Raw genomic sequence first — 24,788 nt, 5'->3', positions numbered from 1 at the left:
TGCAGTCCCTGAAACCACTGTCCCCTCTGTCTTGTTTGGGAGTGTCCGTGTTTCCATATGAGACTTCCTACATTATGGCCCAGAGAAGTTCCCCCAGTGAAGATCTGATTGAGTTCTGGCTTGACAAGGCAGTGGAATGGGGCCAGGCCACGACTTTCACAGCCCAACAAGACGTTTGCCTGCACCTGCAGAAGCTCAGGACGTTTCTGCAGCAGCTTTGCCAGAAGTTGCAGACCATGGTGAGATAGCTTTTAATGGGAGTTACCAGTGTTTGCTGGAGTTGTGAAAGCAAGACAGCCAGCAAGGACCTAGATTGAATAAGTAAATGAATAGCACCTCAGAGAGTTTATCCATTATCCTAATGTAGTTCTGGAAGCGGAGCAAATTGGAGGGAGCATTGAAAGGAATGCTTTTCCTGTAATCTTGATTTATTGTGAAAGGAGTCCTTTTTTCTTCTTTGGTCACTATGTTACACCAGACGTCTTATCCAATCAAGCAGCCTCAGTTCCTTGCCCTTCTGAAAGAAAAACTGGATTTCAGTCATCAGGGTTTTAATTGGGTCGTTATGAGGCCTGCACAGGCCAGATGTAGTCATTTTCGTAGTTGCAAGCACGAGCAAACCTGTTGACATTATTAGAAGTTCTTCTAGGGGACATCTCAATTATACTTCAACAGGTTTTAGAAATGACTCGACTGAATGGAGGATTTTAATTGAGCTATTATTATATTCTATTGTTTCTGTTGTATTTGCAGTGTTTTATCATATGGGATATTCGTGAAAGATTTACAGGATTTTAGGGTCTTACATGGAGTTAAGATTTCCTTTTGACTTTTGTGTTAAGTGTGTACAACCCAAATATTGTGTAGATAACACCCCTAAACATGGATTATAAAAGATTGCTTTTTGATGAAACTCCTTATGGAAGGTGTTTTTACACCTGCAGAGCCTGGAGAAAAGGGACATTTATGTGTTGAATGCTATGCAGGATGCCATAGAAATAAGTTGACACAAGCTTAGTTGCATATGTACTCTAATGCCATTTTAGAAAGCATTATTCCTTCTTGGAAAATAGTGGAATAGGGGGCTTATCTAGATTTACATTCTTTCTACTTTGCGTAATGCACAGACGTTTTAATCTAGCATTAAATTGGGGTTGTGTGCATATTCTGTTTGAGAGAACCTGTTTCTTTGTTTTTTTGTAAGGTTTTCTGAATAAATACATGTAATTGGCTGTCCATTACATTTGGGCACGATAGTTGTCATGTTAGTCATAATATTGTAATAGTAATAGCCCTCACACTTGAAATATCCCTGGTAGGAAATGCATTCCTTAATGGAAAAAGTAATCTGAAAAAAGTGAGCCAAAAGTTCATTAGAAGTCCTTTCCCTTCCTGCTGGTCTGAAAAATTTAATAGACGGTTTGATTTTCAGTCATTTCAAAGCCAAATGGATAAATCCCAAAGACCTCTCTGGTTGGGTGTCTTAAATACTCTTGTCATGACCCTTTGTCGAAAAACTGTGCCTCAGGAAAGTAAGGCTCTTGCTGAAGAAAAAAAAATATTATTTTAAAGAACTACACGTTGCTTTAATTAAAACCAGCGTATGTAAAATTGTTGCAGTTATTTTTGTTGCCTTGAAGCTTTTCTTTGTTTTAATTACTGCAAGTAAGTCTTGAAATCCTCACAGAACAATGTGTCGCTTTGTTATTATGAGGGGAAAAACAGCACCCCCCCCTTAACCGCCCTGTTAAAAAACTCCAAACCTTTAACTGAACCTATAAACTGCTTGAACACCCCTCCCCAGACAGTAAAGTTATTGTTTGCTCTCAGTGCTTATTCCCCCTCTTTTGGGACTGCTTTGTCATTTCAGAATACCACTGTGGCCATGAGAACGTTTCCCCTGGTGGGCCAGTTGTTTGGAAGACTCTGTTGGAATCCATATGTTATAGCGGATGGTAAATTTATTACCCTGCAACTTTCCTGAGCTTGTTTCTCATCTCGGACAGCGAGACAATGCTGCCATATGCTTATGCACTTTGCCCTCTAAAGCAACATTTAGATACTGTGTGACAATTTTCCTTTGCTCATTGGATTGGAAAGCTCGTATCTAACTGCTTTGAATTTTACTTTATTTTTATTCTATTTTGCTTTCCACAGAATTCTTCACGGAATTCATTGCAATGCAGGTTTTTAAAAAATCGATTAACAGTAGCATATAAAACTGCAGCATCTGGTTGTCATTGGAAGATAAGGTTGGATGATGTTCCTTATTGGGGAAAAAAAAAATTAATTCCATAATTAAAATATTTCAGAACTGCAGTACAGCGGATGATTTGAAGGAAAAGTTGTGTAAGCCTGTCCAACTCATCCCAGACTCTGCTTTGCCTACCTGAGTAAACAAAATCCTTCTGCCAAAAGAGCTACGAATGACCTTCATTAGTGTAAACGTGTCAACACTGTAGGCTATAAAAATGTTTGAAATTCTGCCATTTGTCGAAAAAGTGGGTGCATAGAGTGTAACAGCGATTGGTGATTTCATTTAATGTGATAATCGTTTTAATTTACACACTGAAGTCTGAAACAATTGTGTCTTTTGTTTCTGTTGCTAGAAGAGAGCCAGAGGACGCTGCTGCAGTGTTTATGGTGTCTATATAGTGCCGAACCTCAGAATACTGTAGAACTGAAGGCCAACGACTGGCTCTGGGTATGAGAATAAACCGAAACGGACTTGTTTCCAATTACAGTGCCTGCTTCCAAGTCTGGGCTATTATTGCAGGGTTTTGGCAAACTCTTTACTAGCAAGTATTCAATTGTATTGTCTCAATTAATTCAGAGAACACAGTTTACAGTGTCCTACACCTTTTCCCATTTTTCCATAAAATGCTTGTGTTATTTGTGTATTTAAGTCCTCTGAATTATTTTTTTTTAACAAATTCTGGTTCCTCTGCATTGTTGTCTCACCTTGTGAAATATTCCAGGGGGAAAAAAAAAGCTGGTGAGATGTTACAGTCACATTGTTCTTTCGCTGACTTTGTTAAAGCAAAGTGCTACAGGTACCGGCCTCACCTGCAGCTTGGGGGTTTGGCTGGCGGAGAGGGCATAAAACCAAGGAAAATACCTTTTGATAAGGAGCCTTCAATTAATATTCAAGTTAAAACATTTAATTTATAGTAGTAAACTCTCATTTAGAATTGTTTGTACAATATTGATCACAGTGTTACAAAGACAATACTTCTGCTCTTGAGTCAGTCCAGACAATAGTGATCAGATGCACTCCTTGGCTTCAAAGAATGCCCTACACTGACAGGCTTAAAGACTACAAATTTTATCTGAACAGAGAAGACTACAATTTAACTGGATTTTAATATTCAGAATCCTCAACCTGAAGGACTTTTTCAGAATCAGCAATAAAGCACAAACCAGAGGACACGCATGGAAATGTGCATTTAAAAACGAGAACAAGGTTTTTACACAGGGTTGTGGGAGTACTCCTGAATTTTGTGTGCTCTTTTTTTTTCATTTTTTAACAGACTGTAGTGAATCAGGTAGAGCTCCAAAAAAAATCATGCGCAGAAAAGTTCAGACAAGAGCAGTGTTTAAAAATTGTAAAGATTACAAAAGTAACCAGGTGGTTTATGATCGTCAACATGAAATCTTTACAGGTCAGGCTATTGCCAGATTAATAAAATAAGAGTGTATTATTTGATTATTTTTGTCTAATAATGCAGCCTTTTAATTAAAATAATTATTTTATAGTAAACCTTTAATCTGCCAGATGTTTTAGGGCAGATGTTTTATTATTAGGCAGGAGAATCGGGGTGGGGAGGCTGTGGAAAATTGTTTTTTAGAAATACATTGATTTAAGGAGTCTGTTAGAAAAATTAAAAGTAAACAAGCCTTCACAGAAGACGGGGAATCTTGCATTACATGCCCTTAAGTAAGTGGTTATCATCTGTGCTGTTCTCAAGTTATCTCATTCTCTCAGAAATATCCCTAGATACTTTTAACTTAATGGTAGATTGCATCAAAATCCTGTTGCTTCACTGTCATGAATACTGTACTTACAATAGAAAACTCCTTTGTATAGTGCAGTTGACTTACTTTTACCAAAGGCTTCTTCCAGAACAAAAGCCTTTCTTTTTGCATCTCTTGCTAAGGCCTAGGTACTTTTAGAAAAGTGAATCTTATCTCGAAACTCCTTTGAGCTTTGATTTTAGTCAATGTTTTTCATTTTTAAATAGTAAATGTCTTGTTTTAAAAAAGGTCTACTGTAGTATTTTCTAGATAACCAGGAGGCCAAGGGTAGCCTGTTAAAGACCACGAAAGTACACTTAAACGAGCATTAAATGCATGGCTGTGCTTTTGCCTTAATGCATGAAAAGTCATTTAAACCTTTGCATTTGTTTTTGGAAGCATATTTTAAATTGAAATTTTTATTCCAGATGCTGTTTTAACTATCTTTAACTTTCCATGATTCTAGTTGCTTGTTAACATCATTCAAATATTTACAAAAAAATCATTTTTGACCTGTTTTAAAGATCAGGCAAATGCCACAAATCAAACGTTTCTGCATTGTACCTTGTAAAAGCCCAGTACGAAATTCTGTCACAGTTTATGAAATCTTTTTTTTAAACGGATTAAACATTCTACTATAAAACCTGCACATTTTTAAACTAAGTATATATGTGTTTTTTCTAAAATGCTTTATTTGATTTAACTGTCGTCATCAATACCCTGACAGTCCAAAATTAAAGATGGCTTTCTATTTTGTGCTTGTTGACTGGAAGTGCTGACATGCCAGAGCACATGCAACAGATTAAGATGAGCCTGTTAATATTATAATTACTGTGTTGAGTAGACAGTGTTGGCAGAAGTGAGATCTTAGATTTCTTTTAATCACTGTTCTTCCCATAGTGTGGGTGGTCACAGTCTGTAGACTGTTGCTGTGCAGTGTCTCCTCAAGCAGTACAGTGCTTTTGCTCTCATCATGGCTGCTGCTTATTACTGTAGGTGGTTGGCAACAGACAGTCCCATAACCTTAAAAAGATGTAAGAACATGTATCCCAAACATTTATCTAAAAAAGATCTTTAACAAGAATCCCATTCAATAACCAAGATATTGTTTTTCGTATTGCTAGGCTTTTTACGATAGTTAGTTCGCGTTGTCTGTATGGACAGACCCAGTGGCCTCCCACTTAGTGGCTGTCTTCTGTTTGTGCTAAATAAAACATTCTCAGGAGATCTCTGGGGAAGAACAGGCAGGAGTACTGCTGGCAGCGAATTGTCTACAGTAATTATGCTAAATATGGAGCCCCCACAACTGCCAGGCCCACAGTTCCACATCTGAATGTCGAGCATGTTTGATGGTTTTCTTAGTGACTAACACATGGTACTTCAATCTGCGGAGGTTTTCCACTTAAAATCTGTGTGACCTGCTCTACAGTAGCGATGCCTTGTAATTCTCTCTTTTATGAAGTACGTGGGATTTGAAAATGACCACTTCCTACATTAGTAGGTTCAGAGACTTGACCCTCCTGAAGCTTCGAGTTCTTCTGTAATTCTGACCATTGCAAAGATTCGTAAAGATTTGGCAGGAGTCAGCATTAAAATTAACAATCGAAGCAGATGAGGTTCAATTGAACCTATCCTTTGTGTTTAGATTTATAGCAAATTTAATCTCAATCTATACTAGATCTTTCAGTTTATACTGAAAGTAGGTTTCAGCGATGCTTGTATTCAGAAAGATTACGATCATACAAAACATCGGACTATATTTAAAAGTTGCCCCCCTTCCGACATTTGACAAAGTGTGAGTTACAATGTTTCTGTACATCAGATGGTAATAATTGTGTGTAATCAAAGGGCCTTTGGAAAAATGTCTAGCGTGCTGAGGACCAATAAAGAACACACAGCAAAACCACTTAAGTGCAGCAGACCTTTAGGCTGAAAAGAACAGCATTTTTCTAGATTGAATAAAGCCGCTTAAGATTTTTTTTCTAGAAAAATGAAAGACTTCAGAGATGTAGTGGCATGTTCCATTTTACTATGTAATCCTATTTGTGTCCTCTTACTGTTACAATGTTAACAAGACTGTTAAGCCATTTTTTTTCCTATGAGCCTCTGGTGAGATGATTTTCAGGCTTTACATTTAACTTTAAGCCTAGCCATCAGGAACACGCATTTCATCAATTTCCCTACGGAATTAATAAAGTATTATCTATCTATCCTAGTGATTCATTTTGCATAAAACCCATAGATCTAAGGAAAAGGCTAAATAGGTGCATTTAGTTAAGTCAACCTTGGTTTTAGTTCCCTTTGTCCATCTTGACCTGAAGATTCTTCTACCTTTAACGCATTTTATGTTTTCAAGGTAACAAATTCTTATTAATATTTCATGCTTATCAGTTCTCATCAGCTGTTGGCTGACATGAACAGACGTCAAAAACTGTAGTATACGGGCCTTGGAAAGCTTCTAGCTTTAGTAAATTTGATGTTTTCAAGGTAAAATTAGTCTTATTAGTATTTCACGCTGGTCAACTCTCATCAGCTGTTGACTGGGAACCAGTGTCAAAAACCTTAGTATATCATTCTTTCTGGGAAAGAAAGAAAAGGTTAAAAGCATGTTTTGAACAAGAGTCCAAACCAGGCAGTAATGTGATTATAGTAATCTTATGCAGATGACAATGACATTCCCACCAAGGGTTTGTGGTAGGTTGTGGGAGAGAATTAAAGTGAACACACGCAGTTCAGGGTAGATGCCTGTTGTGACACGACACCGTTCATTTGGACCCAATTTTGTTCCGTCTTCAGCTGCCATCGCATAAGGTCCTAATCAGATGTTACAAAAACAGCACATCTTATTTTCAAATTTGGAGTGCCGGGAGCTCCCTTGTTTTCATTTTTTTTATCAGCTTCTGTACCAGGATGTTGATAACGGCTTTAGGGTTGCTGGACTCACTTACGGAATAAAAAATAGAGAAGTCATCCTGGCTCAATGAAAAAAAAAAAATCGGCAGACCTTGTTGTGATTGGACTCGACTGTGGAAATTGAGCAAATTGTATAATGTCAGTATCCTTCTTGGGAATAGACTGTATAAACAGAATGTGTAATACTCTTGAATGAATAGATGTTCAGAGTTTTTCGAGTGAAAGTATGACTGAAATCATGCAAAATGGAATGCATGTTACTTTTAATGAAAAAGATGTAATCGCAACAGTCCCACAGAAAAGAACACTGTATCGTTCCGTACTGTAGTTATACAAAAGAAAGCCTGATCCTTGTTACCACAGGTATAATGTTTGTGCACTGAGACAGGAGTTTATCTTTGTCCAGATGTCCATGGGTGGGTCTCAGTAGGTCTGTATAGCATCCATCCATCCATCCATCCATTTTCTAACTGCTTTACTCAATGCAGGGGTTGCTGGAGCTCTGTATAGCAGGTATACATTCTTAATATTAACCAAAACAATCTTCAATTAAAGTGCACTAACTGAATGTAATGATTGTACGTGTATATTTGCAGACTGTAAGGGACAGCAGGATACCATCTTCTTTGTTGCAACTAATGCGAGTTGATAGATTGTGGTCTTGATGTACTATAATGAGAAAAGGTTTAAAAGCTATGATGTTTGGTAGAACGCAGACTGACGTCGGATATGGTGGAAGTAGTATGGGCTCCTGTTTATAATTTAGAAGCGCTGATTGTCAAATGTGTTGTACGTGGTGGAAAGCCTAAAGTTACCCACACTGATCAGCAGATGGTTGCATTAGACAGGGAGAGTGGCTATGTTAAGCTGCAGCCACTAGAGGGCAGAACAGGATTTGCAGGGAAGACTATAATTCAAAATAAGCACTCTTTATGACAAAGTTAGGTTCACATCATAACCACATTATGATTAGAAAAAGTAGAGGTTTCTACAAGTATTTTGTTTGTTTGACTTTACTGAAGTTGCATGCTTTTGTAAAAAATTGTTTTAAGTATAGCAAGTGTATTTAGAAAGATAAGACTACTTAATTATTTTGGGATTATATACAGTAGCCTATATATAATGTGAAGCCTTTATATAATTTGTTTTGCCAGGTTTCTGTTTTTATAGACACTGTTGAACATTGCAATCATAATACTTTTTATATTAATTCCTTACACTTAATGTAGCTTTTCTGGACACTCCACCCAAAGCGCTTTACAGGTAATGGGGACTCCCCTCCACCACCAATGTGCAGCCCCACCGGGATATTGCGACGCCAGCCATAGTGCGCCAGAACGCTCACCACACATCTGTTATCAGTGGGGATGAGAGCAGAGTGATGAAGCCAGTTCAGAGATGGGGATTATGAGGAGGCCATGATTGGTAAAAGCCAGGGAGGAATTTGGCCAGAACATGGGGGGTAACAGCCCTACCACCCTTTATAAAAAAACATCCATAAATGATTTGTTTCACTTATTTTGTACTGTTTTGTCAACTTCACTATAACATGGTTTAGAGAAAGCAAGTGGTCTCTAAGCTGTTCCTTCCAGGCCTTTTTATTCTGATATTTCATTGCATTCAAGTTTGTAGCTGAGAACTCCTTTGAGTCCCACACCAAACAGCAGTGAGAACATTTTTCCATCACATAATATATAAACTGTATTACTGTTTATATTACAAACAAAAAACCTGAGAAATTAAATTCCCCTTTTCTCGAGTTATTTTTGTGTAATAAGATAATAAAAGTCCTATTACAAACACACCAGGACAAAAAAAAATTATGTGAACAAAAAGTTAATTTTGTAGACAGAGAAATATACAATATATAAAATGTACAGTAATTGGTTTAAATATATTTTCAGTAGTCATGTTATACTTACTGTAGTGCTATTATACTGACGTTATACTTTTGCGGCGGTTATGCCACACTGCTCGAACAAAACCTGGTGGCAAGCTTTTGTAAAAATGGCAGCCTCATGGAAAACTAGATAGTTTTGAAAATCCAAGTCCTCAGTACAAGGAATCACATAAGTTTGCGTTTTAACAGGCATTTGCATTTTACCTTGATTTAAAATGAGCCTTGCATTGTGATTTTAGTAAAACCTTCAAAGTAATTAAATTATATTTATCCATTCAGTCGTTTTCTGCATTTTCTTACCTCTTAATCGAATTTAGGGTCACAGCCTGACATGACAAGCAAGGGGCCCCAGGCAGGGTACATTGTGGATGGGGCGCCAGTCCATCGCAGGGCAGAAAGACACAAACAGACATGGTCGCATGCACTCACACCAGGGCCAATTTTCCCAGAAAGCCACCAGTGTGTTTTTGGACTGTGGGAAGAAACTGAAGCACCCGGAGAAAACCGGAAACATTCACAATGCGCAGATAGCACCCCAGGTCCAGATTTGAATGCAGGGCCCCTGCGCTGCCAAGCAGCAGTGATGACCAATGCGCTACCATGTCGCCCTTTAAGTCATATTCTTTATAGAATTTAAAAAAAGTTTATAGAGTGAACTCGCACTTGACATGAAATATTTTTACGTGGATTTGTGTCGGAGGTCGGTGAAAAAAACATTTAAATCTGGCTCGGTAGACACCTGAACTAGGCTTTGGGAACTGGTTACAGAACCTATACAGTAGCTCGCCAGTGTCCTCTTTATTGTGCGGCAACACCCTCAATATGGCTGGCAAACAGATGACAAGTACGAAGGGGAAATTCATGTCAAGAAAAGTGCCTGATTGCCTCATTTGGAGTTAAAAATCGAGACTTTGAACGGGTTAAGGGGTGGGATGATAGTGACCGCTTTGGCACATATGTATGGAAAGAATGAATCTTCAATTCATTCAATTAGAAATGGAGTGAAGGCGATTTGTGAGAGCTATGTATCTTCTGTGTTCCCTGTATGTTATTATTAAATCGTATTTGATCTACAGTACTGTATTTGTTATCTTACTGTTTTCATAATACTTTAAACTATATATATATACACACACATACTGATAGATTTACGGTTGATTTTACTTGTTTAAGGAGGGTCTAAGGAGGGTGTTCCGATTATACATCAGGAACTTAACTACTGCTTAAAACGTGAGTCTACTGTACTGTAAATGTCTTTAGCATTATATTTGAATCATGCTCATTGTACTACTTAAACTGTTTTATTTCTAGAACTTATTATGTCGCCTAATTTCTGAAGAAGACAAAAGTGCAGCAAGCTCTTCTCTCCAGAGTTTGAGTTGTATTCCTGAGGAACTGCATTCAAACCTGGTCAAAGATGTAAGGATGTTTTGTATAGTCACTGATTACAAATATAATGTCAAAACCGATTAATCAGTGTAAAGTAATACTTTCCTTACACCATGCCAAAAAAAATAAAAGTCACTAGTTCAAAACATTTTGGAATCTGCAATTTGGTGTGGATTAAATCCAGAGGAAATCTAGTTTTGATTTAATTGTGCTTTTCCTGTTTATTTCAAATAAAAATGCAGGTAAATGCAATGATTGCCACCTCATAATTCCCTTAAAGTGTAAGAGTTCTGCCCAAGTGGACTTTACTAATGATAAACCAATCTGAAAAAATAGTTCCCAAAGAAAATGGAAATATCCTAGTGGGAAAGCAGGTTAAAAATAATGCCATCTTATCCCCCGAGTGTGTTTAACGTGTCATTGGCTTTTTTTACAGATGGTTTCGTCATTAGTGACTGAACTTGCAGGAATCTGCCATAATGGAATTCACATGCCTGGGAGGTAGGTATTGCAGACCTGCTGATACAGCTAGGTGTAGCTTTAGCTTGGATATGCTTTGTTAAATATGCACATATTGTGTCAGTGAGGAATAAAACCAGCCTTCAAAAGGGTAATTTGTTTACGTATACAAGATATCTTTAATTTCTTCCCTACGTTTGCTTCAAACACGACTTAATGGCATGTGAAAACAGGTAGACTGTACCCTTACACTTTTGTGGTTGGTTCATTCGTTAGAATCTTGTTATATGTGGCTGTACTTTACTTAATCATAAGATCAAAGTGTTTAATAATCAAATCTGACCTTATAACCTGCGGTATTTTTTTCATGCCCTTTATCAAGTTCAGTTGTCTTTCGCAAGTACCTGTATGTATTCCTTCTGTTATTATTACTTGTTTCCATTTACAGTATGTAAGAGATGATAATGTTAGGCAGTTTAAATGTAATGTGTTTTACTTTTTCCCAACAAATATACATACATCACCCTAAATTAGGGTGTCTGCTAAGCAAACAAAATTAGATCATTTCCTTGCATTAAGTTAATTACTCCAAACCCAATCCAAACATGATGTACTGTACTATAGTTATGTTTATGATTTGCTCACTCTAGATAGCGGGAAACCATCTTCTTTGTTGCAACCATGTCAGTCACACAAAGAAGTGCTGCAGAAGAGAATTGTAGCAGCAGTGTATCAAAATACCTCATTGAAAAAATAAGCTGTTGCTTTTAATATCTGAGTTCATGCTCATTTAAATTTAGAGAGTGCCATGATAACTGTTTTCCTGTGTGTATCATGCAACATTTTTAATGTTCTGCTTGGCTCGCTGCATTGTTGTTTCTATTAATTTAGTTTCCATTGCTTTAGATGGTTTTGGTTGATATACGTTCTTCAGAGCTCTCACATTCTTATTTCCTTATCCTTTTTTTCTAATTTTTGCTGATTGCCCTGGCAGGCATTGCTAGAGTACCTCCATCCCCTTCGTCTTCAGTCTTGGGTCTGTCTCAGGCTTTCACACGTCAGAGGCTTGTTAATCACTCCTCTCTTGCCAGCCGGCCTTACCTTGACTGTAGTGCATCTACCGAAAACATTTTACTCAGATGTATCTCAAAACTTTTTCAAAATGTTCCTCCACTTGCTTGATCAGAGTTTGCATATTAAGAGAAAGACAAATGCCCCCTTTTTTTTCCCTGTGGTTTTGTTCAGTTATACGTCATGGAAAGCATTACAGTTGGATTTTGTAATGTGTGTGTTTGCACGTACTATCTGTTGCATTCAACCTTTGAGAAACTACCTGCAGTATCCTTACTTCACTATGTCGAGTGTTGGGTCATGGCTGATTATGAGCCTGTTGTTCAGAGGGTTTCATGTGAATGCTTCCTCTATTTAAAGGGTACTCCCTTTACAACCTCCCAGCACATAAGTACAGTGCCTTGCAAAAGTATTCACCCCTCTTGGACTTTTTCACATTTTATTGTGTTACAGCCACTGAGAATTTTTGCCACTCATCTACACAAGGTAATGTCAAAGTGGGGGGAAAAAATCCAGACATTTTACACAATTAATTAAAAATAAAAAAATAGAAAATAAATTCTCAGTAAAATACATCATGGTTCCACGCTGTAACACAGTAAAATGTGAAAAAGTCCGAGGGGGGTGAATACTTTTGCAAGGCACTATATATGAACGGAAATACAATACCTATGCCACAAGGAATGTCTGTTATCAACTTGCAGTACAGGAATATAAACTGGGCAATTTCTGATCCAGGACTTATCAGTCCCACCACCTATAGACAGAATGTGACCTTCCATAGATGGAATTTTATGAATTCAACTAGTTGGGTAGAGGACATCACAAAAAACTTGTACTACAGCTCAGTGAGTTTTACTAGAGGATTTTTTTGCTCTATATTCTGTCGTTATCAACTGATTCATCCTGTTTGATGCAAATGGAAATTTTCTAAGGCTCAAAACACTGGTACTGGTACTGTAATTGAGGTCATAAACGAAAGTTTCCGTCGATAAGTCCAATGAGCGGTTTTACTTGTGGTTTTGGTGCCGCTGAATGCTTTGTGTGCATATACAGCATGTGGTGATGATTCACCAGTTTACTATTGTTCTTTCTTCATTGTCCAAACAGTTTTCATAAATTGAAAAAACGTCTGTGATTTGTGCTTTTTTTTCAAATGCATTATTCGATATTGCCTGTCGAAGACACCAATTTAAAAATGTATTGAGGCTTTAGGGATTTTTTTTTTAGAAAATTTCATGAAAGTCACATTAACATTTAAAACCATTGATTAGCCCTTAACTTTCCTCTTGGTAAAAAACAAAAAATGAAACATAAATGCTAGACGTGCACTTCTGTTCCCTGTGCTCTATTTGACCCTTTCTGTTTTTCAGGCCTCTGTCTGACAGGCTGCACAGCCTGTCCGTTTTGTGTCTGCCTTTGGTGACCCACCCGGAAGCTGCGCCTTTGATTAGCGCCCTGCTCTTGTGCCCTGAATTTGGCCATAACGGAGCCCTTAGCGCGGAGTTCCTGGAAGCTGTCGGAAAAGCGGTGCTGGAGTAGGTTCAAGATGACAGCCCTGCACGCACAGCGCATGCAAACCCTGACAAAGCTTTTCAGTGCAACCATTCCTAACATTTTACCCGGTGGTTCACATGCGTCATTATATTTTTTAGGCAACACACACCTTCCCCAGTTGTACAGGTTTCCCTTACCAAGTGTGTGTGTGTGTATGCGCGTTAGCAGCACATCTCAGTCATGCAGTTTCCATATTGAGTAACAGCCTTCCCAACCACAGGAAGCCTTTGGTCATACGCGGTCCTGCCCGTGGAAACTTTAAAGGCGCGGGGCTTCTCTGCCAGCTCATGAGCTCTGTGTTGCTTGCTGGCCACCCTCGTTCACTAGCGTCTCTCCACCGAGCTGGGCGTTTAATTGCGTATTTTTCACATGGGCGTGCGCATGGGATTTCTCTAATATATTCAATACTCAGTCTTCAATGCAAATTACGCTCGGTTTCATTATCTTTTAGATTTTTTTTGCTTTCATATGTTGAATTATAATTCACTTGTAATGTTTTTGTCAAGTGTAAGGGAGAAATCTGCAATTTAAGTCAGCTGTTGATGATTGTAGCACAGACCATGGGAACCTACCCCTATTTCCCATATTCGCAAGTACATTATGTCCCAGCCCTGTTTGCTCTAGCCTGAAGGGCTTTCAGGAATGTAACGCCCTCAGTTGGTGTGGGAATCCTGTATAGGTTTGCTACTATAAGGAAGACCTCTTTAGGTGCCATCACACATATGAAACCACTTTCTCATCAATGAAATTGGTAGAGACAGTTACCCAGGACTGCAAAAATCTTAGTTATCCAGAAATCACATTAAGAAAGAACCATCTACAGTATACGATCACAATTTTCTTTGGATATTTCCAAAGCATTGTTGTAATCAGAGGTAAGATACTTGCGCTTGGAGAAGTCAGCATGTTGATTATACAGTATACTGTTGATTGTTGATTGTATGTTGATTAGAGTATATAGTACATACTCTAAACTGCCCTTCCCATTCGTACAGCATTGCAGTAATGGGGGACAAACTAGGTTGCCATCACATGCAGACAACATGCTCATCAGTGTCTGTGGTATTTCAGAAAGGTGGAGGCAGTTATGTGTTCAGACATGCACTGACGTTTGCCAAGAATGTTCTTCTCTCGCTCCGTTCCAATGAATGTTTTCCAAAATTCATTGGAATGATGGTGGCATAAGTATTAAAAATGTGAATGACTGACTTCCATCTTGCCACACAAACGAGGTTTCTCTTATAAAGTCTGTGCAGTGTTCTGCGCTTATTTCCCAACCTGATATTTTTTGATGTGATCCAACCGCTGAGCTCCTAGTATGGTGTTCTTTCCCTCTGGTGTTTAACCTTCCTTTGGTCTCCCCCACATGTTTAAAACCACATCCCCATATTAGATTCCCTATGGAATCTGAGGTCAGCCACGGCATTCTTTTCCTCCTCTCAGCAGACAGTGATGGAACTGCTGTGCAGTCTGCAGTCTGCAGCGCAGTGGTGTTATTCCATCTCACTCTTTACAGTCCTTAAGTAGTGCCTTCCTAAAAAAATTCTTCAGACTTCCTCTGACTTCTTATGATATAATTCGGTTAGCTGTATAGGTTTCCTTTCTTGTCAAATGATTGGAAATGATTTCAGTCCATTCCAAGCAGACTGTTCTTTTACCGTTTCCATCTGCCAGTGCCATTTAGCTGAAGCTGATGTTGAAACGACCCCTGCATGTTTCAGCCATGGGGGATCCTTGGACTGCCGTCCTGAAGGCAGTGGTTTCAGTGGGGGAAAGGTACAACAAAAATGGCTACAAAACCGCCAGTCTAAGAAGGTCTTTTTGCCTATTTTTTTGTCTTGCTAAAGGAAGAAGTTAGTTCTTGATGAGCCAGAAGTCATGAGCCTCTGGCTGCGCTGCCTTCCCAGTCTTGAAAAGGCCACGTTACATCTGATTGACTCGTTGGTTTCAAATGAGCAGCTGTTGCCACAAGACATGGAGCACCTGATGATGGATTCTTTATTGGTGGGTGATTAACCACAGCTATCATCCATTTCCTCCACTCTGATCCTTTGTGACAAAAAAAATGTTCAAGAGGTCTTTGAACAAGTAGCAGCAGCAACATATACAAAACGAACATGTGAAATTGTACATCTAGTTTTTGATAAAGTTCCTCATAAAAGTTTAATTCTCAAATTGCAGTCAGTAGGCATTGAAGGTAATGCGTATACTTATACATATTCAAGTATTGTTTCTTGGGCAGGAAACAGGGTGCAGAGAAGGGGTAAAATGTTCAATTTCAAATTTGAAAACAGAATTCACAATGTTTATGTACAAGTGTCAAATCAACGGATGCTATATTAAAAAATTTTAATGCACTAGTGAGACCTTGTTTACGAAGCTGTGTACAGTTTTGGTCACCAAGATACAAGATCCATTCCTCTGGAGTCTGTTCACACAGAAGAAACTAGAATTACTGACAGGATTAAAGGAATATCCCACACCAATGGGCTAAAACCATTTTCCTTTTTAGACTTTAAAAACGTCTGTAGCATTCCTTGCCCTGATTCAGGTTTCCTTGAAATGCTCAAAGGCAGTAACAAAGTCAAACCTTTGGACTTCTTCAGAATCAGGAGTGACACTTGATCCAGGGGACATGAGTAGAAACTATGTGGGAGTGCATTTGAAACAGAAAGACTTTCCACTATGAACTTTTCCATATCCCAGCCTGATTGGAGACTTGGGCTAAAAGAGTAGCTGTCAAGGCCCCTGGGTTGTCTGGCAGGTCCCACGCTAGTCCTAGTGTAGGTCCACGCATCTCCCTCGGAGAGGAAATTTAGATAGAGCACTAAGCTGTGTGTTGCCCAGGCAGCAGTGTTGGTATTGTTAAAAATGGGGCAGTATAAAAATGGTTAGAATCTGGAATTGACTGAGCGGTTAAGTCAATAAGTAAAATAAATATTCATAACCGCCTACTTGTAAGTGATTTCACAACAATATACCTGAGCAGTTGGTATAATTAGTGGCATATGAATTCATTGTTCGCTGGCGCAGCTTTGGTAAATAGAGTAAAAATCCAGGCACACTTGGTTAAACAAATATTAATTAACAATGACAAAATACAAACGCTACATACAACACACAAGTTACTCTATTTACGGTATGTACTGTGTTTCAGAGGCTGTAACAGTATACAAACTCTGCATTACTCCTTGTGGCACAATCAGTTATCTACAATATAGGTGATATTTCACTGTAAGTGTCAAAGCTGCTTAATTCTCACAGAAGTGTAAAAATTGCACATACAGTTTGTTTGGTTAATGCGTTCTTTTGGATTTAAAGTACAAAAATATTTTTTATATGAGCAGCTTTTGTGTTTTCTGTTTTTGAAGTATTTCACTTTCTGTACCCTCAAAAAGAAATGGATTTAAAGATCATGAGAGAGAATAGTGAATCCTAAAGCTTTAAAGCAGAAGATTCTTTGGGAATTCACCAGCATACAAGGCTGAAGTCTTGTGATGAAAAAAAAAAAATCACTAGATGGTATAATTATCCATAATTATGAGGCTGAATGAATGTTTTCTGAAGTATGAACCTTGTAGAAGACTTATTAAGTGAGAAACAACTTGGTGAATTTAAAAATGTCTGTCTTCTGTTATATTGCCTTGTTCGGTTTTCCGAGATGGCTCAGGATTTATCTAAAGCTATGTTTCAGTACAACATCGGGTTTCTATCAACGCTAAGCAACGGCATACTGATGAAAACCAGTAACATTGAACTTGAACAGAATGCAGAGTTATCCACCCATTTTCTCACCACTTCTTCCAATTCAGGGTCTCCAGCTTGTCCCGGCAAGCAATGGGTGCAAAGCAGGATTCACTCTGAACGTCCCGTTGCTTCACTCTGCACCCATTGCTTGCCCAGTCCATCACAGGGCACACACACTCACACCGGGGCTAATTTTCCCAGAAGCCAGTTAACCTAGCAGTATGTCTTTGGACTGGACATACTGGAAACCAGAGAATGCATAGTTATGCTTCTTTAAGAAAAGCTCTTGGCAGCGAGGTGCATTATGGGCAAATAGGAAAATCTTTTTCCAATGTTTCAGTTTTTTTGTTAACCTTTTTTTCTGCCTTTTTTGTAAGCCATATATTAATGTCACTGGGGTTGAAAATATCAGCAACATTAATGTATTCACACAATGTGACGCTACAGTAGGTCTTTAAAAACAGGTATGTTAAAGCAGCAGTCCTTCATAGAAATGTTTATTTGGCAATCATCAGGTTGTAATTCCTTATTATACTAAAAACATAATCCCATCAGAGCATAAGAAATGTTACAAAAGAGAGGAGGCCATTCGTCCATGGTGAAAACAATGTACAGTATATGGTATTCTATATTGCATAACACAATTTTAACATTTAAATTCTACTCTTCTTTGTTTTATTTTTCTCAAAGATATCAATGTCAGTATTTTCCTAAGTAGCTTCATTTTGAATTTATAGTTTGTTTCTGCTATCTGCATAAAACTCTAATCACAAATATATCATGGTGATCTTTAGTAATTCCACAAGATGTTTTTTTTGGTATTTTATGTGAAACATTTGATTGTGGGTGCTGTACTGGTGTTGATTTTGAAACAGCCACTAGGGGGAAACAAAATACAATGAAATGGGTAACAGGGATTGCAGCAGAATCCAAATGATCTTTGTACTTTTCAAAACAGGCTAAAATGACTTAAATATTTTCAAAATGTGGCCCAGATTCAGCACACCATGTTATTAAAGCACAAAGCATATTATTAGCTCTAGATAAAGTGGCCAGGGGATTAAATGCACTGGTGTTTTAACGAGAGTGTGCAGAAGGTAAAGGCAAGAAACAGCCCAGCACCATTATATATCCTATTCTAATATACTGTATGAACTTATAATGCTGATAAAAGTTAAAACATCACCGTCGTCCAGATTATATGCTGAAATAAGTTTTTTTTTCAGTTGATTGAGAGCTCCAGTTAGACAGCACAGAATTGAGTTAGGCAGTTTGTGAATTCTGCACAGCAGAAGTAACAACATAACACCCATCGTTGTTTTGTGAAACGTGGATTGATTGGCTAATGTCTAATTACACAATATGTGGACCCACTGCAGATCCATCTACTTTTTTTTTAATGTACCTTTTCATGTAGCATTGTTTTGTCTTGACAGTGCACCTCAGTCTAGTTTTCTTTTTCTCTTTCTTTTAGCCCAAAGCCTCAGCCTACCATGCCCCTATATTTCTGATCGTGAAAGACATTTTCAGGTAGGTTCTGTGAGTGAATGCAGTATATCTGGGGGCTTTCAGGTGTGCTTGGATGTCTTCTAGTCACTGGTACGATTAGCTGTAATCACTAACATTGTCCAGGTCTATTTTATTTTATGTTCTGTATGGTTTGACAATTGTACTGGTACAATTAGCACTCACATGTATACTTTAAGATTTATTTAGCTACAGAAAGTTGGATTTGGATAGTTTAGTTAAATGTTAACTGCTATTTTTTTTTACCATGGTGATATCTGAAGCGAATTTCAACCATCAAGGAAAAAAAAGTGAATTTACTGTTGAAAATCCTAAAGTATGAATGGCCTCATTTCGTGTTGTGGCTAATAATACAGACAGTTGGAAGTAAAACTTTTACAAGACACAAGTGCCAGTTATTCATGTATTACTAAAAATGAAAAAAGAAGAATGTTAGTAATTGGATGATGTCAGTCTTAGGTGGTGGTGTGACTTGTCAAAAGCAGAGCTGTGAATAAACTCCTCTAAATGTTCAGAGGAGTGTGTGACCAAGAAATAATTTGCAGCCACACTTTCAACCGAATAACACCAGAAGTGTTAGAGTAACAGTTTGTTCTGCAAGCGATAAACACTCATTCCCAATGTTTTTGACTGGCATGAAGAGTCTCATGTTTCTGACCAGTATATGCTTTGGTATGGTATAGGAGGTATTTATGTTACCCGAATGTATGAATAAAAGCCCTCACAAATATGTTTATCTACGATTACTTTCTAAGTTTATCTGGAAGCCACCATCACCGAATATAGGCCCAGTACAGTACAATTCAAATGTTTTAGAATTTTGTTAATGTAACTAGCCACTTGATTCTGCAAATGGAAGAGGCAGAAATGAAATGTTAGCCCGGAAGCGATAAATAACATAATAAAATAGACCTGGAGAATGTAAACGATCATAGCACTGATATGATTAGCTAGTGAATTTTTCTGTCTGGATAATCTGTTGTGGACAGTTCCTTACTTTTGTGATGCATTTGTCCGTGCATATTTTACATTTCATTCGTGTAATGCAGTTGGATTGCAAATAAAATACAAATGCTATTTGTATAGTTTTTGATGAACATTTCACAAACCCAAAGCAGGCATTGTACTAGTACAGATCCTAATTGTTAAGTGCAGAATTGGAATCAGTATCAGTACAATTGACTATTGTACTAGAGTCTAATTTGTATTGCAACACAAAGATGAAGTATCTTTGTCTCACCACAGTGTGGCACTTCGTACTGTCTTACCTGGTAACTCATTGCCATAAGAATGTATTATAAGCAGGTGCTACCAACCAGGCTGAAAGGATCTGGGACAGGGAAAGTGTTATCAGGAAGTGTCAGATGGAAGACTTCAGATTCCCTTAAAAAAGTTATGGAAATGTCCAAAAAAATGAAACATCTTTGTGAGACTAATAGCGGGCTAAAGACCTGTAAGCAAACTCCAAGAAAATGAAGCAATTATGTTAAAGGAGTGCTTTACTGTACCTTTTTAATCTGCTTCAAGACTGCTACGTGCTGGGAGTGGCATGACTAGTTAGACTTGAGCAATTAAATGAGATGCATGAGTGAGGACATTGTCCTCTATTGTCTGAAATCATAGGGATAGTGCATGTTATAAACGTCAGTAAACTTTATCAGTATACTTCAGAATCAAAATATGTTTTATTCCTTTAAAGGCAATACTAAATCAAAACCAAATGGATGTTGTATACACTTATCTATAACTGATTTGCTCTAATAAATCTGTACATTCACTGTCCTTTTCCTTGAAGTGGGATTGGATACAGGACACATGTATTGTCAGTATACTAAATGAAAAGCTTTTACCTGTCTTGACTGAATTCAGACGTGTCTGAGTATCTGCCCACTTTCAAACGACCATCTGTTTACTATCTGCTTGTGGGCAACAAGATTAAAACTTCATCCTGGAAGATTAACAAGAGAACTGCCATCATCCTTCTGCGGTTTCATTCTCTGTAATTACAAAGGTGCCTTTTAAGGCTGCTGTGTTCTTAGATCATCTGTGTTTGATCTTTGGGAGGCAGTCTCCAATAAAATGAAACATCTTTGTGGGATGTTTTTTAAATAAACGCCATCTCTTCTTTTCCTTGGATAGTTTTTAATTTCTGATTAGTTTTAGCCTGTCATAAAAAAAAAGAATTGAAACCATTCATTAAGCAAAAATGGGCTTTTGAGGTTTGGAGTTTGTTTGGAGTTGTGGTGAAACAAGATTTTGTTTTAATATAGGACGTTTAGTGATTTAGAAAGCCTTGCACAGCTCTTATTTCCACTGTAACCATGGCCCTAAATGCTTTCAGTTCTTTGTCCGATTAGCAGATTTAAGAGAAGAAAAGCATTTACATTGGTTTATGCAGTCTCAAAATGCAGGTGTTGAAAATGTGTATTCATTTTGGGAGTTTTCTTAATATTTTTTCACATTCCTTCGTTAGAATTTTCTCCAGCCGTGGCTACTAGAAGTTACAGAAATTGCTGCGTAATTCACATTTGGTGAAGAATTCATGGCACTTACAGGAAACTGTTACAGAAAAAAACATACATGGAAAGTAAAAACAGCACATTTGTTTGATAAGGTGTGTGACAGAGCTTGTGTGAAAATCATGTTACAAAAGGTAACATCACCCTCTTGAAGCCTAAATATTATGTAAAAGGACCTGGTCTTTCAGTGGCATTTTGGTCCAAGTTTGCTGCTGTCTGGGGACAGCAAATGGCCAGGACCAAATCCCAGCAGGGGGGCACTGCGCTCCTTACTCATTCACTTGTAAACCGTTATACCGCCGCTGATCGTGCAATATCCCGAGATCCTCGATGAACACGACAGGAGAAACGGTTCTGACGCTCAGGAGATGTTGTGCTGGGGGAGAAAAGTAAATCACCTGTCTGATCGCGGGAAGTAGCCAAGGAATAGATAGGAGTATATAGGAATTTCAATCAACTCCAGAAGCCAAACTGGGGATTTCTCTGACATTTACAAACACAATCAAGTATTATATTGCATTTGATATGAACATTATTTCATGGTGTTTGGTCAAATATTTAAGTTACTGTAAACAGAAACAGTATTTCATTATTGGTCTTCCAAGCATTAAAGTTCATGTGTACTACAGGGACAGATTTTATTATGTCAATGAAATAGTGTAAAGTGTTTTAAAAAAGTGTAAAGTTTAAAAGAATATTAAAACTATAGCATTTAATGTGTATATCAATCTTTTTTTAAAGAAGAGTAATACTTTCCCTGAAGTTTAAATGTTACATATACCTGATTCTTAATGGTATTGTCTCTTCCATTTCAACTGTTAATAATCTTCACAGTGTACATTTTATTTGCTTGCTTTTTTACTATCCAAATACTAATCACTAATGCAGAATATTGAGGGAAAGTGAAATTCAGCATGGATGGCCTGTTTTCAAATTTGATTTTTCAAAATGTCTAAACGCCTCAATACATTCTGAAAAGACCTTTAGAAACAATGCATTAAAATGGTGTTGGTACATAATTAGCATTTATGCATTGCTTTTTTTCTAATTTCCATTTCTTATTGTACAGGCAAATGCTTCTGGAGTCCAGTGAAAACACACCAGTGCAAAGTATTATAAGGCTGTTCACGCGCTGCTTTGTCCAGTCACTGCTGCTTGAGGACATGCAGGTAGTAGAGACAGTAGAGGTAGTAGAGAAGTTGGAGATGGGGATCTTCTCTTTAAAACCATGTTTACTGCGTTTTTCGAATGGGTTTATTCAGCTGTTTCCTTCCCTGAGTTTTCTTGACATCATTAAGTCTGAGGTAGTCAAACACAGAAGAAACGCAAATGAAATGCAGGCAGGGGATACAGATATTGACAGGCTCCTAAGATAATTGGGTGGGCTGTATCTGACAGAAGAGGAAAACCAATGCTGAACTAATTGAATAGCTCAGCATTGTTTGCCCACGTTGGGTATTGAAAGCAAACTAAAAGCCGATCAACTTAACCAGCTATCCAGCTAATTGTTAATCCATCCAACCTGTACTAATTGTAATAAATATACAGTTTCATTTTTTGAAATTAATATCTATTGATTTAAGGTCAATAGTGTAACAGTGAAATACTTATTTGTTGAAACTTTGTTGATACAAGTGCAAGGAAAAGTCTTTGCACTTTGAAGTGTTATCGTGGGAGTGATGGTAATGCACCCAAGAAAGAGTTGTTAGATTAGAAATGTAGTTATTTAAAACTTTAATTGAGGGGTAAAACCCCTGTGTTTTTAAATGTAATTTGTGTAGAAATATTGCTGACATCAAAACGTCTAGAATAGTGTCCCAGAGCCCCTTTGAAAATAATAAGCAACAGATTAATGTGACACAAATGAAATCAGGGGTTAGCTATCCTGTCCGCTTGTGAGCCTGTGTTGTATTTGTTTCCTTTCAGGAGAGGCTGCCCTTGAAGGTGTTCTTTCCTCACCATCCTCAGTCTCTGGTGATGGCCCTTCTGAAGCTTCCCTCAGGTCCTGACTGCACACATTCCTTACTTCTGTAGAGCACTTCAAGTGCCCCATGTGAAGTTTCGGATTTTAAGATGCAAAATATTCTCCCTCATCTGCTTGTGAAATAGAAGAAGAAAAGGCTGCTATGTGTTTCATGTCCTAAAGGACGCAGTTCAGAAAAAGTGGTTCAATTTTGTCTTTTAATATTGCTTGGAATATAATTCTGTAGTTGCAGATTGTGGCACTTTGCTTCATTGGATTCATTTCCCTCCTGTTGTGTGTGCCACCTGTAGACAGTGTATCCTTAAATGTTTCATTTTCACAGCTAAAACATATCCAGTTGCATTGAGATAATACAACTGAATAGGAAGGAAATGTATCCATGCCCAATTGTAAAATCATTTTGCCAGCTATTTCTAAATGCGTAGGAGAGACACTAGAGCATACAGTGCTGGTGGTTCCAATATCTTACGTTGTTCATTTTGCAGTGCATTTTGTTAAGGACGTCGCCACTGTGAATTTTGAATGAACTATCGTATTTAGTATGTGTACAGTATGTACTCTTAATGATAAAACAACTGGGAATATCTTCAGAATGTTGTCTTCAAGCTCAGGTGGCAGGCAGTGTGATTTCTGTTGGGAGTCTTATCACTCAAAAGTCTACACTTGGACACAGCATTTCAGATTTAACTAAAAAATAGAAATAAACTGTATCTTCGTATACCAATGTGTAGATTATGTGTAGGAGCCAATGAATTGTGACTTCAATAGAAACACACACATATATATATATACTTTGAGACATTTTGAATGACTGCTTCTTTTTCAATAATCTGTATGTATTAAGAGGGATAATGTTTTTAAATACACTGTCGTGTGGCAGCTGGGCTTACTGCACAGTGCTGTCTCCAGAAATAATGAAATCTGCAAGTCACACATTTATGTAGAGTTTATAAAAATTGTACAGTGTGTATACAGTATGTGTTAACAAAAAGATGTAGATGAAAAATAAGGAATGAATTGATTTTTTTAGAGCTTGTAATTCTGTTTAGGGAGTGTTTTGCTTTATCTGATTAAGCAGCAGAAATTATTTAAGAGACAAAGCCATAGGGCATGCACGGTTTGGCAAAACCTAGGCTGGGAGCATTGAATGCACTAAAGGGCACTGTTCCGTTTTGTTTTTGAATCCTATTGGATTCGATAGATAGATACTTTATTGATCCCGTGAGGAAAATTGCAGTTTTTTTTAGTCTCTTTAGTCTGATTGTTTTTCATTCAGGACGTCTTTTGCTGTATTACTGGTTTTGTAGAAATCAATAGCATTTGATCTTGTTTTCACTCCAGAGAGTATTTATTTCCAGTGATGTGTTTTTCCACAGAAGTGCCTTCTCATGTGTGGGAGGAACACTTGAAGTGGATAAGCTGCACGTTAAGAAACGTTGTGGAAGCAGAAGAGATCACAGGGTAAGCAGCTGCAGCGCTGTTTCGCATGTTATTTTTAAATGACCAAATTAATGGACATAAGCAAGTGTTAGGATTATGCCCCTCAACACACATGCATATCTGGCCCAACCGGCAGTGTCAAAATAAGCCAGTGACTGACGAATTTCCCCAGTAGTGTACAAATATATAGTCAGCTGTTTCCAGTCAGCAGTTGTTTCTGGCAAAATGCCTGCCCGACAATATAGTCTTGTGTGGACTCAAACTAATC

The 24,788-nt window shown here is 37.8% G+C and overlaps 1 protein-coding gene across 1 annotated transcript in view; it reads left to right on the top strand.

Annotated features, from left to right (window-relative positions):
* The window catches only part of fancc (FA complementation group C), a 39,350-nt gene that overhangs the window by 6,399 nt on the left and 8,163 nt on the right, over positions 1-24,788 (top strand). Inside the window, exons 2-12 of the mRNA XM_088911562.1 lie at positions 6-239; positions 1,871-1,955; positions 2,610-2,704; positions 10,139-10,246; positions 10,653-10,717; positions 13,120-13,284; positions 15,151-15,307; positions 18,525-18,580; positions 22,166-22,265; positions 23,023-23,098; positions 24,457-24,541. Of these exons, the coding sequence (XP_088767688.1) occupies positions 75-239; positions 1,871-1,955; positions 2,610-2,704; positions 10,139-10,246; positions 10,653-10,717; positions 13,120-13,284; positions 15,151-15,307; positions 18,525-18,580; positions 22,166-22,265; positions 23,023-23,098; positions 24,457-24,541 (1,157 nt within the window). The 5' untranslated portion in view covers positions 6-74. The remainder of the gene's footprint in view (positions 1-5; positions 240-1,870; positions 1,956-2,609; positions 2,705-10,138; positions 10,247-10,652; positions 10,718-13,119; positions 13,285-15,150; positions 15,308-18,524; positions 18,581-22,165; positions 22,266-23,022; positions 23,099-24,456; positions 24,542-24,788) is intronic.

Source organism: Atractosteus spatula, chromosome 3, assembly GCF_055471065.1.
Source record: "Atractosteus spatula isolate fAtrSpa1 chromosome 3, fAtrSpa1.hap1, whole genome shotgun sequence".
NCBI classification, from domain to species: domain Eukaryota; kingdom Metazoa; phylum Chordata; class Actinopteri; order Semionotiformes; family Lepisosteidae; genus Atractosteus; species Atractosteus spatula.
The sequence above is the reverse complement of the archived record's forward strand: the minus strand, read 5'-3'. Positions and strand labels throughout refer to the sequence as shown.